General features: G+C 39.3%; 2 protein-coding genes and 1 pseudogene across 2 annotated transcripts; all 3 read right to left on the reverse strand.

The window, feature by feature from the left end:
- Nucleotides 1–1,793: 1,793 nt before the first annotated feature.
- LOC106456461 (stonustoxin subunit alpha-like) lies at nucleotides 1,794–6,835 on the reverse strand. The gene is made up of 5 exons (XM_013914989.1): nucleotides 6,821–6,835; nucleotides 5,368–5,600; nucleotides 4,386–4,541; nucleotides 2,508–2,560; nucleotides 1,794–2,344 (listed from the first exon to the last, which is right to left on the reverse strand). The coding sequence occupies exons 1-5, from the start codon at nucleotides 6,833–6,835 to the stop codon at nucleotides 1,794–1,796; spliced, it is 1,008 nt and encodes a 335-aa protein (XP_013770443.1).
- Nucleotides 6,836–6,950: 115 nt separating this feature from the next.
- LOC106456463 (protein NLRC3-like) lies at nucleotides 6,951–10,943 on the reverse strand. The gene is made up of 2 exons (XM_013915005.1): nucleotides 10,707–10,943; nucleotides 6,951–8,744 (listed from the first exon to the last, which is right to left on the reverse strand). Exons 1-2 carry the CDS (start codon nucleotides 10,861–10,863, stop codon nucleotides 6,982–6,984), a joined length of 1,920 nt encoding a protein of 639 aa, XP_013770459.1. The 5' UTR covers nucleotides 10,864–10,943; the 3' UTR covers nucleotides 6,951–6,981.
- Nucleotides 10,944–11,231: 288 nt separating this feature from the next.
- The window catches only part of LOC102209423 (protein NLRC3-like), a 30,822-nt pseudogene continuing 26,277 nt past the window's right edge, over nucleotides 11,232–15,776 (reverse strand).

Below are 15,776 nucleotides of genomic sequence, written 5' to 3' on the forward strand. Positions count from 1 at the left end.
TTTTTTTGCTGGTTTGTCGGTAGCAGCTCCTGAAACGCAAGACTGCCACACATCTGTTCGACCAACGCCAGTTGATCTAAACGCCAGTAGATCTGGAACACCGGCGCATTAGCGCCAACTCCTGGATATAAATAAGATAAACTTCATTCTGATGAGGACAAATCAGCTATGACCACAAACGCATTTTATAATGAAATAATATCTGTAAGGGAACCTTGAAATATTCCTATTAATAATTAATGTTCATTATTAATTCACTACCTGCCGTCACTTCTTCCCATAATCAGATCATTTCCATTCAATTGAATTTTATTTATTCACTTTATTTTATTCTTCACTTTGAGGTGCTTAATATTTATATGTACAATAATACAGAGAAAACACCAAAGATCAGGCAGCTCACTATGAACAAGTGCTTGGCAACACCAGGAAGAACTCTCCAGCAGAACCAGGCAGCTGCCATCGCTGGTTTGGGAAGGATGTGAGGAGGACAGGACAAAAGGCATACTGTGGAGAAGTTACAGGCAAGACAGCACAAATTATAATCAAATTTTCTTCTTCTTTCTTTAATTCTTTATTAAATCTTTATGGAAAGCAGTGTGAAGAAACTACTACTGCTACACTTACAGCTTTCAAGTGTTAGAAGTTACATGTCAAATAAAGCATCAGAAAAAGTCCCTTTGATAGTCGTCACAGAGGGTTAATAAGAGACTGTAACATCTATTTTACAGTTTTATTTAACAATTTGAACTAAAGTCCTTTAGCTAATAACCCATTTGTATTTGTAAAGGCTAAGCTTACGCTTGAAGCCACTGAGGTGTTTCTTGGCAGGGGTGACACGATGTCACTGGTATGCATTAACTTATTAAACTTGATACAGTCCAATAACTCCAGCCATACTTATCTTGTCCTTTAGATTCTTTATTCCAACATGATTTAACATAACAGTGCAGCGGTCACAAACTGTTTGCTTCCTCGCAATCAACAACACACCTGGCGTTAATTATGTGCGTCTACCTTTAATACAATCACCATGCAAACAAAACACACAAACGTGACCCCTAACAGCATGCATAAGATAACAACCCAAAAAAATCACTCCTACAGTATTGTCACATTATAATACAACCAGTGAGGAACACAAATAAGCAAGCGAATTCATTATGAAAACAGAAAAAAGGCATGGCAGACTCAGAACACCGGTGGTCCCCTTTGAGACAGGAGTTAAGACATACAGGCTGATGTATTTTATTGAAAAATATTAAAATAAATGGAGTATTTCACCAGGCTCAGGATCCCAATTTCCAAAACACATTCTGATTTGGCAGCAAAAGGTGTTTGTATGAAATTACAGCTTAATGATATTTGGAAACCCCTCTTTATTAGCAAGTAATATCATTTGAACACGATCTTTGGTATTATTTAAAGACAAAAAACCATTATTATTTAGTATATTACTGATCAATCACGAATTACAAAATAACTACTCTAACTAAGCCAAACAGCAGGAAATTTTGATGGAACTTTGGCAGGAGTTGGTGCAATGTCTGACTTTTTCAATAGGGGCTGCTGCATCCATGCTTCCATGCTTTCAATTCACTACTGGTGCAGGGCTGCAGTTGATACAAAGTTAAGCAATTTTTGTGTCTGTTCACAAAAACTGAATCATATCAACTTAAGAGAAGAGAAACACAACATACTGATGTTGACTGTAAAGCTTTAAGTGGAAAAAGACAGAGAAGCAATATGTTGATCTTGGAATAACTGGAGCATCTTTATTTTTTTGTAACAGTCTAAATTTTGCCTAACAGGGGGAGAGAAACAGAGGAATCAGGGTTGGACCTTAACCTAAATCCAGGATAAAGCGGTTCAGTAAATGTGGTGTTGAAGGTGTGGAGGTGGATCAAAATGTCAGAGACTCTGTAGAAGGACAGAGTGCCAGCAGGACAGTCCACATACACAGCTACTCTGTTAGTAACAGACGAGAAGCATGAAGAAGAAGAGATGTGCATGTGCCGCTTACTGTGCCACACAGAGTAACCATTGTCAGAGCACCTCAGACTCCAAGATTGATCATTTGATCCAAACCCACAGTCTGTTATGTGTCCTTTCCTTCTGATTCCTCTGTAACTCACTGATATTTCAATGTCTCCTCTCCACTCGACCTCCCAGTAACAGCGACCAGTCAGAGGATCTGTGCAGAGCAGCTGAGGACAGTCATCAAATCTGTCTGGATGATCAGGATATGACTGATTCTCCACCACACGTTTCACCTTCCTGTTGTTTTCAGAGAGTTTAAGTTCTCTGTTTACTGTGTTTGTGTCGATTGTGAGTTGACAGGAATCTGATGGAGAGAACAAACACAATCCAGTTCCAGTTATTGATCCATCATCTGTTCATTGATTGACACTTTGATAATGACTCCTGACATCAGAGATGTGAATGAGTGATGTGACAGTTTGAAGATGGTTGAATGTTTTCATGAATCACATTAAAAACACACTTACACTTCCTCAGACCTGGTCTCAACCATCGGACTCCAGCAGGCTCCAGAATGACCCTGAAAGGAGGAGGGGGGTCAGACCAGCACAGTCTCTTTCAGCATGCACACATGGACATTACACACATTTTTAAGGAATGTAAGTTGTTCTTTAATATAAACTTACATTTAAAATGTTAAAAATAAATAATTTAGAAAATAAAAAAACTTCTGAACTGTTACGAAATAGAAAAATTCATACCAGTTCAGTCTGTTTTATTATGTACAAATGGCCATAACTCTGTTGATTTTTTTATATTAATAACCAGTTTTTTCCAAGTTTGTCCCCTACTATCCAACAACAAAATTCAGATGTAGAAGAAGGGCTTCAAATCACTTTCTCTATTTTTGAGTTAAGCATAGCAACAACAGTTTTTCTTGTCGTGTTCAGAGTGCATACCAAATGAACCAATTAAGTGTAATCTGAATATATAGACTAGACATAATGAGCCAGCTTTATTGTATACGAGAGATGTGCAAAGCAGCCGGTATTTATATTTGTTGAGGGGGGGAAAGTATTTGTATTTGTATCCGAGTAAAGTTCAAAATAGGTGTAAAAATCCATTTTTTTGTGTTACACTTCAAATAAACATTATAGTGTAAGTATTCTTTAATTACATCCATTATAATAATTATGGATATGCAGTATTAGTTGATGTTTTTCCATAAATCCAGCAATGAACATGTAACATAATTGAAATGAAAATAACATAACAGCCATGGCCTCATCCAGGGTTAAACCAACAACTAATAAAATACCATTGCAAACATTATGAACCCCCCCGCCACCACCTGTCCTTGTTGGAGGATGCTGAACAGACAGCGAAACTGACTCGCAGGGGCAGAACATGGTTATGATGTTATGACTTTTGCACACATTACATATCACTTTGGTTTCTTCTGCAGCACTGACTGTAAAATGCTTCCACACAGAACTTGAGTTTTTTTGCCTGGTGGAGGACCAAGAGATGGCTCAGCAGCAGCCACACTCTTTTCTATTTGGTTGCCCAAATCCATGTGGGGAGTTTCAGCTAAGTTAACGAGTGACGCGAAGCTATGCTAAGGTTAACTGGCCTATAGCCTATATCTTGCTGTCTGCAAAAGACAAAGTAACTTAAACGTACCATGCAACTCGCGTAAGTGCATACAATTCGACACAACTACACAAGCATTGTTTTAACCTTTTTAACCAAACGTTAACGTTACTCTGTCAACAGCCTTTTGTCTAAATTACAGAGCTAACAGAGCTACGTAAACAGAGCAAACATGAGACCACCTGACCCGACTGCAGATGTCAATAATGCAGTGTAATGGAATAATCTACTGATCTTCGCAAAAGTTATAAACTGCCTCCAGAACCCAGGTAAGGTACAAAAAAATCTATTCAACAAAAATAGTGATGCAGTTCAGTCTTTTTTCGCTCAGCCGAGCCTTCTCTGTTGCTGTGTGGAGCAGCCAGTGTCAGTCACCTCTTTCACACGTCACCCACGTGCACTGCGGTCTCATAAGGAAACTCAGATTTTTAATTTAAAGTTTTCCCTTGTTCCCGAATACAAATATATATTTTAAAGTATTTGTTCGAAATAAATATTTGTAAAAAACACGTTATTTGTGCCTTTCCGAATACTGTATTCGGGTTCAGCTCCACCACTACTGTATACCCATCATTTTTAGTTTCTTAACAGCTTATTGAATTTGGGGTTATCAAAGAGGGACATGGTGTAAAACACCCTGGACAGATTACCACACATGCACAGAACTAACACAGAGTTACACTATCATATCCACACCAACAGTCAAGACTATTCCATCGTCCTGCCTGTGGCTGCACCAGGCCTCTCCATACCTGAGAGTTTCCCATCTCGGCTGCTTCAGCTGCTTCACTCCCCCATCTCCTGGATGGTTGTACCTCAGGTCCAGCTCTCTCAGATGAGAAGGATTGGCGCTAATAGCTAAGGCTAGAGAAATACAGCCTTCCTCTCTGATCAGACAGCCTGACAGTCTGCACAGAACATCAGAAGACAGACACTTTTAGGGCACTAATCTAACACTAGGGTGTTTCAACTGTCTAATTGTAAACTATCCGTATCAGGCTTTTGTCACTCAAAATTCACTGTGGTTCACATTTTTGTCTTTGATTTGCATTTTCTATACATGCAACATATTCATGCTGAATGAGCAATAAATATTCCTGTGAAAATGTAAGATTAGTTTACAATAATGCAAAAAAGGAAAACCAAACAAAACACAGGAGGTAATGTATGTAGCTAAATTACAGTAAGTCCTGTTCTTTGCTTTTGGTTTTGTAGTGTGGCTTGTAGCATAAGTAACTACATGAATGCAGCCACAAAGGTCGCAAAGAGAAACAAGGTTAAATTTTTTGTTTTTAAAAGGACATACGTTAATAGATTCACACAGTTTCTTTTTGCCACATTTCCTTGTGCTAAGGAGAATAACACGTTCACTTAAAATGGACGATATTCAAGTTTCAAGTATTTAAAAAAATAGTATCATTAATCTTAGATCAGCTGCTTTTGTTATGCAGTTTTGTCTGCCACTAGCTACTGGGTCCCTTGAATCTTCAGCTAAAATTGAAGTACATATCAGTATTGAATTCCCCAGATGTTACTATTAATTTAACCCAGTTAGATTACATCAAGGACTGGTGCAATATCTGGGAAAAACAAAACAACAACAAAAAAAACAAAAACGGAACCTCTCCTCATTTCTTATTGTTCAAGGATGGAAAAAAAAGTTAATATGAGTAAGACCAGATAAGATATTTTAAAATAAATGGCTTTTATTTAAAGAAGCTAAAGAATTTTTACCGAAGAGTGTTGAGTTTGCAGTGCAGACTCTTTAATCCAGAAGACAGGATCTTCACACCTGAATCCTTCAGGTTGTTGTTACTCAGGTCCAGTTCTCTCAATCTAGAGGATTGGGAGCTGAGAACTGAAGACAGAACTCTACAGCTTCTCTCTGAGACATTACAGGCACATAGTCTGAAGAGACAGTAATGACAAGCTCTGAAATGGTTTACATCATCCTTATCTAATAGACACTTCGGAATTCATATTAACAACTGCATGTCCTCGTCAGCACTTCTTGAGGACTTCTTGAACCAGTTATGTAATAATTAGATCTGCCAGGGAGGTTATGGTTTTGGTAGTGTTTGTGTGCATGCATTCATGTCATTTTGTCTGTAAACATGATGGGTTGAAAACGTTTGAATCAATACCGATAAAACTTTGCAGGGGTATAATGTGTGGCCATATTAACAGCCCCCAAGGTTTTCAAGATCAACTTAATGATTTATTGGTTGAAAATTGACAAAAAGTAATATAACTCAGAAACTATGATTCTTATAGGTCTAGTAGGTATTATCAACATATGGTAAATGGCCTGTATTTGTATAGCGCTTTTCTAGTCCCTAAGGACCCCAAAGCGCTTTACACAACCTGTCATCCACCCATTCACACACTGGTGATGGTAAGCTACATTGTAGCCACAGCCACCCTGGGGCGCACTGACAGAGGCGAACATATAGAAATTTCCATATAAATTTTCATGCAGGCTCTCCACCAACTTGGTTTTCTGTTCTTTGTGTGTTTCGATTAAAGAATGTTAGCTACCGCTCACTGCTCGTCTGCAGGCTTTATTTGATGGAAAACTTCCACAACAGACCTCTCCTATAACATCAATAAACTGATCAAGGTCAAGGTGATAATAAAGCTGTATAGCTATTTTAAACAATGTTGCATTGACAACATATTGGTATTTAGAAAATGATATATATGGGGATTTCAAATATTCTGTAACTTTACATCGCTGACCTTTTCTTCAAGAACGTGTGTTTGGGTCAGTCCATATGCAGGTAATATCAAATCATCGGAAAGTTTTATTATTTTTGACTAAAATCTGAATTTTGAATATCATGTCTCTAAGACCATCTAGTCTCATTTCTTTCATTTAAGAAACATTGCAAAAATCAAACCTTTACTGATGATATGGAACTTTTAGTAGTCACTACTATAATTTTCTCCTGTCTCAATTTTGGCTCTCTCAGTCCTCCTTTGCCTGGCTTCAGTTGGTCAAGAACACAGCACGTATAATGCTTAAAACAGCACATATAATGCTTAAAACACTGGCTTTCAGTAAAATTCAGAATGTGTTTTAAAATTGTATTAATCACATACAGAGCCAGGTTCCTGCTTATATAGCAGAGCTGCTGGGACCGTATTCCAGCAGTCACCTTCTCAGATCGTCCAATTAGTGTCTCACTGTGTAATCGACCATGTATACCTGTGTGGTTTTATCCAAACTGTGAAGAACCTTTATATGTGTGTATTTTGAAAGTGCCACACAAATGAAATTATTACTAATAAGTGTGATCATTTTCATTTTCGTCAGTTTCTAAACATGATAGTGTATTTAATGGTAACTTACAGAGCGTAGTTGGAGGCTTTGACCACAGGCAACAGACTTAAAAGGCCTTCTCCTGAAGCAGAGTATTTCTTTAAGTCAAACTTATCCAGGTGTTTTTCTGATGACAATAAAATGAAGACCAAAGCTGACCACTGGGCAGAGGAAAATTTATCTGTGGAGAGACTTCCTGAACTCAGGGACTGTTGAATTTCCTTCATAAGAGAACGATTATTCAGTTCATTCAAACAGTGAAAGAGATTAAAGATTCTCTCCTGATCAGGATTCTCCCCAATCTTCTGCTTGATGTACTGCACTACTTCCTGATTGATTCGTGAGCTACGTTTTCTTTGTGTCAGCGGGCCTTGTAGGAGAGTCTGATTAGAATGTAGTGAAATACCCAGGAGGAAGCGAAGGAACAAGTCCAGGTGTCCATTTGGACTCTGTAAGGACTTGTCCACAGCACTCTTGTAGAAATGTGCCCCAGTTTGTTGTTCTTCCAGCAGATTGACTCCAGAGTTGATGAAAGTCAGATGGACATGAAGAGCAGCCAGAAACTCCTGAACACTCAGATGGACAAAGCAGAACACCCTATTCTGGTACAGTCCTCTCTCCTCTTTAAAGATCTGTGTGAACACTCCTGAGTACACTGAGGCTGCTCTGATATCGATGCCACACTCTGTCAGGTCTGATTCATAGAAGATCAGGTTGTCTTTCTGCAGCTGCTCAAAAGCCAGTTTTCCAAGAGACTCAATCATCTTCCTGCTCTCTGGACTCCAGTGTTGATCTGTCTCAGCTCCTCCATCATACTTGACCTTCTTCACTTTGACCTGAATCACCAAGAAGTGGATGTACATTTCAGTCAGAGTCTTAGGCAACTCTCGCCTCTTTCTGGTTTCTAGCATATTCTCCAGAACTGTAGCAGTGATCCAGCAGAAGACTGGGATGTGGCACATGATGTGGAGGCTTCGTGATGTCTTGATGTGGGAGATTACCCTATTGGCTTTTTTCTTATCCTTGTATCGCTTTCTGAAGTACTCATTCTTATGTGGGTCAGTAAATCCTCTGACCTCTGTCACCATGTCAACACACTCAGCAGGCATCTGATTGGCTGCTGCAGGTCGTGTGGTTATCCAGAGGCGAGAAGTGGGAAGCAGATGCCCTCTGATGAGGTTTATCAGTATCGCATCCACGGAGGTGGACTTTCGAGGGTCAGTTAGGATTTTAGTTTTGTGGAAATCCAGAGGAGGTCGACACTCATCCAGACCATCAAAGATGAACACAACCTGGAAGGCTTCAAACCTGCAGATTCCTGCTTCTTTGGTTTCAGTAAAGAAGAGATGAATAAGTTCCACCAAGCTGAACTTTTTCTCTTGTAGCACATTCAGCTCTCTGAAAGTGAATGGAAATATGAACTGGATGTCCTGATTGGTTTTGCATTCAGCCCAATCCAGAGTGAACTTCTGTGTTAACACTGTTTTCCCAATTCCAGCCACTCCCATTGTCAACACTGTCCTGATCGGTTCATCTCTTCCAGGTGGGCCTTTAAAGATGTCTTCTTGTCTGATTGTTATTTTTGTACTGTGCCATTTCCTGGATGCTGCTTCAATCTGTCTGACCTCATGTTCACGATTGACCTCTGTAGTCTCTCCCTCTGTGATGTAGAGCTCTGTGTAGATCTGATTCAGCAGGGTTGGGTTCCCTGCTTTAGGAATTCCCTCAAACACACACTGGAATTTCTTCTTCAGAGTAGATTTGAATTTGAGCTGACACTTTTCAAGTGCTGCTAACAGAAAAAAACAACACATAAATTTTTCTGACTAATATGGTTGGTTTATTTAATATAAATTCATAAAAATTTGTTAATTGTCTTGCCACATAGTGTTTCCCAGTGCCGAGTGCACTTTTCAATATCATAATGCTTGAACAACGGGTTCATTATAGATAAACTCTGTTTAGTACAGTCACACCCCAGGTCTCACTGTTATTGCTTACATGATCATTGAAGTCTCCTAGTAGGACATTGTAGATTCCACCTGAGGCATGTTCCAGCATGCCAATAGAGCATTCCACGAAGGCAAGGTGCTCTGATATGGGCAGAACTTTTTGCCATCAGAAACTGAATTTGAATAATTTATATTTTAATTTGCATTGCTAAGATTGAGTCTGATTTGCTCAACAATAGATTTAAAAAAAAGCTTCTAAAACTGAATTAACCTAAATTTGAAATCCAGTGTGTTGGTTTGGAGATGATTGTCACTAAATTGAAACAGAATGAATGAATTTTCTTTGATTCAGTAAAAGGATTAGATGTTACAATCCCTGATCCTTTTATTGAACCAAAGAAATTGTATTTTATCCTTTTTTTAAATTTAGCTCTTGAAAATGTTCAGTTTCCCCTCTCACTTCTCAGCTGCAGTTCTGCCAGCTCTGCAGGCAGTCTGCTGGATGACCTCAATTCTACACCTGCTTCGAGACCCTCCAGATCTAGAAAACAAAGACTCATACATCAGGGTAGTTTTTGTTTATTACAGCTCTGCCTTCAATACTGTCATCCCACACAAACTCACTCAAAAGTTGGCAACACTCGGCCTACACCCCACCCTATGTGACTGGCTACAGGACTTTTTGACTGGCAGGCCGCAGTCCGTCAGGATCGGCAATAGGACTTAAGCCAGCATTATTACTAACACTGGCATTCCACAGGGTTGTGTCCTCAGTCCCTCCCATTCGTCATGCTCAATGACCAGCAGATAAACTCTCAGGTTGGTAATAAATATATTACCTCTATAAGAAAAAGCTTAATATAAACAAATTATAACCAAAACAGTTACTGTTGTGCTTTTGTGGCTGTTAGCTAAAAACGCCAATTTAGGTTAGTTTGCCCTGGGTTCAGATTTGACAAACAAGTATGATAGTTTGTTTCCAATAGAATTCCAAAGTTGTCAACTTGTACCCTCTCAGAGCCCCATATGCTTGCAGAGACCCTGACAGTAGAGAAGCTACTAACTCATCTGGATCACCTGATATGACTATCACTGAAACGGCAAATTGTGTGGAAAAAAACAAAACAAAACACTTATTCTCCAAACATTTGGCCACAGCTGTAGATTACACAATCAGTGTTTGTTCACTCTTGTTAATAATTACATTTCTAAATTCTCTTTTTGCAGTTACAGATGAACAATATCTTATATTTTATTTAAATGGCTGCTTTGTCTTTGAACAGGTGAAGAATTTTCAAATTCAGTTTTGGAAGCTTTTAATCAAGTTGAGAAATTCAGATTCAATCTGAGCAACGCAAATTCAAATAAAAGTTATTCAAATTCAGTTTCTGATAGCCCAAAGTTCTGATAGCCCAAAGTTCTGCCAGAACTCTGAGCTGTTACTGTGTAAGTTAGGATAATAGTCAATATCAATTCTTCAACCCAGTGGTTCAGGGAAACAACCTTTTCATCCATCAGGGAAAACAACAATATGCAGGAACCAATTGGGATGATATAAATATCCCAACTGCTCGTTTCTTTTCACAGAAGGTAATTCAAGAATGGACTGGACTCCACTTCTCCAGATAAATTTATAGTAATTTAAAAACCAAGTAAGGCACTCCATAAATATTTAAATGAAAACTGACCAAAGACAAACGACAAACGATTTACAATAGAAAAAGAAATGCATCATACTCTCACCGTTCAAGCAAACTGTGCAATGATAAAAGTCATAACAGAAATATTTTTTTTCTCACCTAACCGAACAGATGGCCCAGAGGACAAACCTAGCTGACAGGAAACTGTAGGATCAATGGTACGAAGGTGACTGATCATTATCCTGCAGGCTTTTTCTCCCTTTTTCTTCACGGTGTCAATGAAGTCACGTGCCTTGTCTGCTCTAGTTTGGTTCATTTCCTGTATCCTTTCTTTCTCCAACTCATTCAAGACATTGTCTGTTACAAGGGCTTCAAGTAGCTGTGTGAGATTTTCTGCTGTCACCCTCTGCACAAACTGTGTTCGCATTCTGGCAAGCTCCTTCTCTGTGGAAAGAAAGAAATTGATGTGAGGATTTCAAATTTCTTTTCTTTTTCATTTTTTCTTAAAAAAGAAAGATGAAAGAAAGAAAGTTGATTGACCTTGAAATTTAATAACAAATACATCTAATTAGTGTAGTTCAGATAGCATAGACTTCCTAGTTAACTCAATATGAGTAGACTCTGCAAAATTCCAACCAAAGGTTGTCCACCAGCTCCCACAGATAAAAATATTCTATGTGTGTGCTACTTCTCTCTGAGTACTGAAAATGAGCACGTTTTAGAATTTTTGAAAAGTAAGCATGTAAAAATTGATATGAAAACCATAAGCATATTATATAAGAAGCTGCCCGTTTTTGTTCTTCTGTTTGTTTGTTTTATTTGGCTGAGACATAAATTTCACATTATTTTTTTAATCATGAAATATGTTTGGTTTAATGTTTAATATGTTTTATGGATTAGCCTTTGTTTTACTGTCTGAGCGTTTCTGCCAATGCTTTAATGTCATTCCTCTATATGGAGTTAAGCAGAGAGCTCTGTTGTGTTCGCTGGAAAAATCCTCTTTGTGATTCATGTTTGTTTGCCTTAATGACGTCTCTCCAAACATGCTCCTGAACTCGTACCTGCAGAGCGAGACGCTTGGTTTGGTGAATCCATGAGCTGCTGCTTTAAAGCCTTCTCCAGCTTTGCCCTTGGGAAACAACAACAACAACAACGACAACACAAAGAGAGAAAACACCAGAGATTTTCAACATTTTGTTACATCTATGCATTTTATTTATCCATTTATTCATAATATAAACAATATATATTGCTTGTACTGAATTGCCACTTATTAAATGATTAGATCTAAACTTACCAAACCAAAAAATATATATATTAGATTTAAGTACATTTTTCTTGGTATTTTGCTAATAAATCTGAACTAATACAAGTAGCATGTCATGTTTTTCTGCAAAACAAAAATCAGGCAGGAGAAGAAATTTGAATTTATTGTCCGTTTTAACCACTTTATGTTGCTCATACTCACAGGTAGGGATGGGTATCGTTTAGGTTTTATCCGATACCAGTACCAAACCGGTACTTTTGAAACGGTGCCGGTGCTTAAACGGTGCTCGAACCGGTGCTTAAAGAATGGAGAACACAAAATTGGTCCCAAAAAACTCTCATGTTTAGCTGTTTTCCACTTTTTCTTTGGTCATTTTAGCCTTTTTGGCCAGGGTGAAGGGAGTATCTGCCATCAAACAAGAAGTCAGCCGCTTAACTACTACGGTGTTTGCTAGTTCACCTTGCATCCATTAATTTAATAACGTGGTTAGCCTACTCAATGTAAATTACACACGAACAACATTAAGCCACTCACGCAGAGAAGAACGGCTGCTGCTGCCATCATCATCCGTCATCATTTCTGCTACACTGGCAGGGCTAGGGGCCAGGACTCTACTCCTTCGGTTCTTGGGGGATGTTGCTAACTCCGCGTCCGATTACAGGCATCACACCCGCAGTAGATGTGCACGGTGTGAGGTCTCACAGCAAGCTATCAAATACGGTGCATTTCTCGACTTTTAACAAAATGCTATACGTCGCCAGGTGTAGGTAAAATGATTGGCTAGTATTCAAAGTGTATGACATCTCAGGGGGGAAAAAAGCACCGAAAGAAAGCACCGAAAGAAAGCGCCGAAATGTGCGCTGCTTTTCGGTCTGGTTATACCGTTTATGTCAGAACCGATACCGGTACCCATCCCTACTCACAGGTGTAACAACTCTGAAGCAAACACAGCACCTCACATTCAGCATCCCTGCTGGACACATTTATTTATGCTTTTGCCATAAACTCACATCATCTACTTTAACTAGACTACTGCTAACCTGACACGGATTCAGCTTTGCTAAAATAAAGACAGCTGTGATGTCTATAAGCATGGGAAAAGTGTCTTCATAGAGTGACTGGATTGTGCACTGCATAACAAGCACACTCAGTATTTTCCACAGTCAGCTCATAGTGGGATTATAGCATAGTGAACGTGACACTAACTCAGCCATGAACTGGTAGACCATGCGAATTCACAGAGCAGGTATGTTTCAGCATACCAAGACATTTAGGACAATTTCAACCTCACAACCTTGTGGTAGCAGTTTGGGGATGGCCCATTCCTGTTCCAGCATGTCTTCACACCAGTGCACAAAGCAAGGTCCACAAAGCCATGGATGAGCAAGTTTGTGGAAGACCTTGACCTGTATAGAGTCCTGACCTCAACCCAACAGAACATCTTTGAGAACTGTTACGAGCAAGGACTTGGTGACAGTGGGAAGGAAAAGGCACGTTTTAACACAAAGTAACAGTCAGACTCAGGGAGGGGAAGTCATCTGCTGTAGGTCCTAATAACGAAACTCGTACAGTAACAGACGCTTTGTGTTGAGATGAAAGCAGTAAAATTACAGAGTTCTAGTTACCCTGTGGTGGACTGCTGACATGTCCAGGACACTTACATGCAGCCTTATGGCACAAAGCCGTGTAGTTGTTGCTTCAACATGATAATTATTTGTAATAAAGGTTCTAGGACCATCACTGAAACAGACCAATCACTGTGAACATGATGTGCCAACTAGTCGGCATTCTTTTAATGAGTAAAAGAAAAACAAAGGTTGTCCAAATTGTTACTGAACGTTTCCGTTGGGACTCCCCTTTTTAATTGTTCAATTTATTTTTGAGCACATCATGGTTCAGAGGTTAATCAGCAGAGGCATGAAGAAAAGTCTTGTGTTTTCCTTTTAAGCTGTGTGCCTCTGTGGCACCTGCTCATGTGTGACTCAGCAAGTGGTTTCTGTTCAAACAAGTTAATAAATGTCAAGCGCAGTGCAGCATTCTTCCTGTGCTGATATGAATCATTATGTTCAACCAGTTGTCTGTTTCTCTCTTTCTTGCTCACCTTTATAACCGAAATCGTTTTAGCAACAAAGTCTTTATTTAATACACTTTGCATCTCCATCTTAAAATAGTTGCAGAGGCCACGTTAGTCTTCACGAGTCACAGCAAAAGCAACAAAAATGTCTTCTTCATCATCTTTTGGCTGCTCTCTTTAGGGGTCTTGACATTGGATCATCAGCCTCCATCTCACTCTATTCCTAGCTCGGTCACCAGTCCTGTCAGTGTTCTCTTTCACTACATCTATGAACCTCCTCTGAGCTCCTACTCTTCAACATCGTTTGTACAGTACATCAACTATCCCTCCTCTGCACATGTCCAAACCATCTCAGCCTTGTCTCTCTGACTTTGTCTCCAATTCACTCAACCTGAGTTGGAAACAGTGATACCAACAAAACAACAGGAGGACAATGAAAAGAATCTGAGCACTGTGTCCAATCTGCCTCCACATCACAGCAGGTCTCACTTCTGCAAACCTTTCCATTTCATTCTTTCTCTGATTCTTCTTTCACAAATCCCCCAGAGACATTCGTCTCCACCCTGTTTGTGCTCTCTTCTTCACAACTAAATTAAATCAAGTATTGCAAATATAAATATACATTTTTAAAACAAAAAACATTCAGTTCCAAACCCAAATTACACTGGTTCATCCAAAATAGAAATCCTGGCGTTTGCATGGATGAAAAATAGTCCCAAAGTGACAGCAACCAGCTCCAGGGTCGACAAGACTTTGTGGCAAAAGAAGGTTTGTGTTTAATATTTGTTTTCTGCTCGCATGCCTTTGCCGAGATATTCAGTTGCTCTTTATCGATTAGAAGAAAAAGATATACTGTATACAATGTGAAAATAGAATTTTCAACAAAAGAACAAGGGGCGCAGTTTGTTTCAAATTAGAGCTCACAGCCTCACACATGTTGTTCTGCAGCTTATTCTTCTGATCTAGTTGAAGTGGTAGAAAAGAAATAAAACGAGGACGCGTAAATCATTCCGAATATTTCCCGCTTTAAAAATATTTTTTCTGACCATTCTTATTGCAGACCTTCACACCGACCGCGTAATTTCACTGGACGATTTCTTTTTACCTTTATTTTTCGAAACAAGCTCCATTTTCACGGTTTGTCGGATCCGCATAAACAGATCTGACCGATCGGATCACTGCATTTGGCAACAAGTGCGCTCATAGTTGAAATCGTGCACCTGTGCTGAGTCACATGGAAATGATAATACATTTTTAAAATCCCATTTTACCTCAAACACACAGCTGAACACCACTCCGGCCCATTTGGCTCTCTGAAACGATTTCTCTGCAGGCCTTTTCACACCTGACCAGGGCCGTGCAGAGAGGTTTAAAGGGGCGGGTGCTCAAAGTTAAAAAGGGGCACATTGAACCAGGCTGAATAACAACAACACACATTCATCAAGAATCTAATATGGGAAGAGCAGGGCTGTGTTGATCTGAGACTGTAGACATTAAAAAGTCCACAGGAGAGATGGTAGCTGATTAAACAAGTGTCATGAGATAATAACAAAATGCAAAGATTGGTGACAGCGCTTGGAACCATAAGGCAACAAAAAACTGTGAGAAATAAATTAGGCTCTGCCTGTGAATCACTCCTTGCTTCTCTTCTTCCTTCCATCCCATCATTTCATATATCACTCTCCACTTGCTGTCTATGTGAGAACAAGGCACAACTTGCTATTGCAATAAACTATAATCTAATTGTCACAGCTGCCGGCGTGAGCCGTGTGGTGTAGGAGGAAAAGGACCCAAAATGCAGGCAGTTGACTGGTGATAAGAATGAAGTTTTATTTGCAGAAGTGGAGCGACTGAACAGGTAGTGAGACAAGACGAATGACTGAAAAAA

Source organism: Pundamilia nyererei, unplaced genomic scaffold (assembly GCF_000239375.1).
Source record: "Pundamilia nyererei isolate P.nyererei 1_Seehausen unplaced genomic scaffold, PunNye1.0 scaffold00244, whole genome shotgun sequence".
In the NCBI taxonomy this organism is placed as follows: Eukaryota; Metazoa; Chordata; class Actinopteri; order Cichliformes; family Cichlidae; genus Pundamilia; species Pundamilia nyererei.

Excerpts from the sequence above, each read along its gene's own strand:
- LOC106456461 (XM_013914989.1), bottom strand. Across the intron at positions 4,542-5,367 it reads TGCAAACTCAACACTCTTCG|ACTGTCAGGCTGTCTGATCA; the intron begins GTAAAAATTCTT and ends TGTTCTGTGCAG. Across the intron at positions 2,345-2,507 it reads GAGACCAGGTCTGAGGAAGT|ATTCCTGTCAACTCACAATC; the intron begins GTAAGTGTGTTT and ends TCTCTCCATCAG.
- LOC106456463 (XM_013915005.1), bottom strand. The coding sequence starts at position 10,863 with ATGAACCAAACTAGAGCAGACAAGGCACGTGACTTCATTGACACCGTG. Across the intron at positions 8,745-10,706 it reads TGGGCCATCTGTTCGGTTAG|CACTTGAAAAGTGTCAGCTC; the intron begins GTGAGAAAAAAA and ends TTCTGTTAGCAG.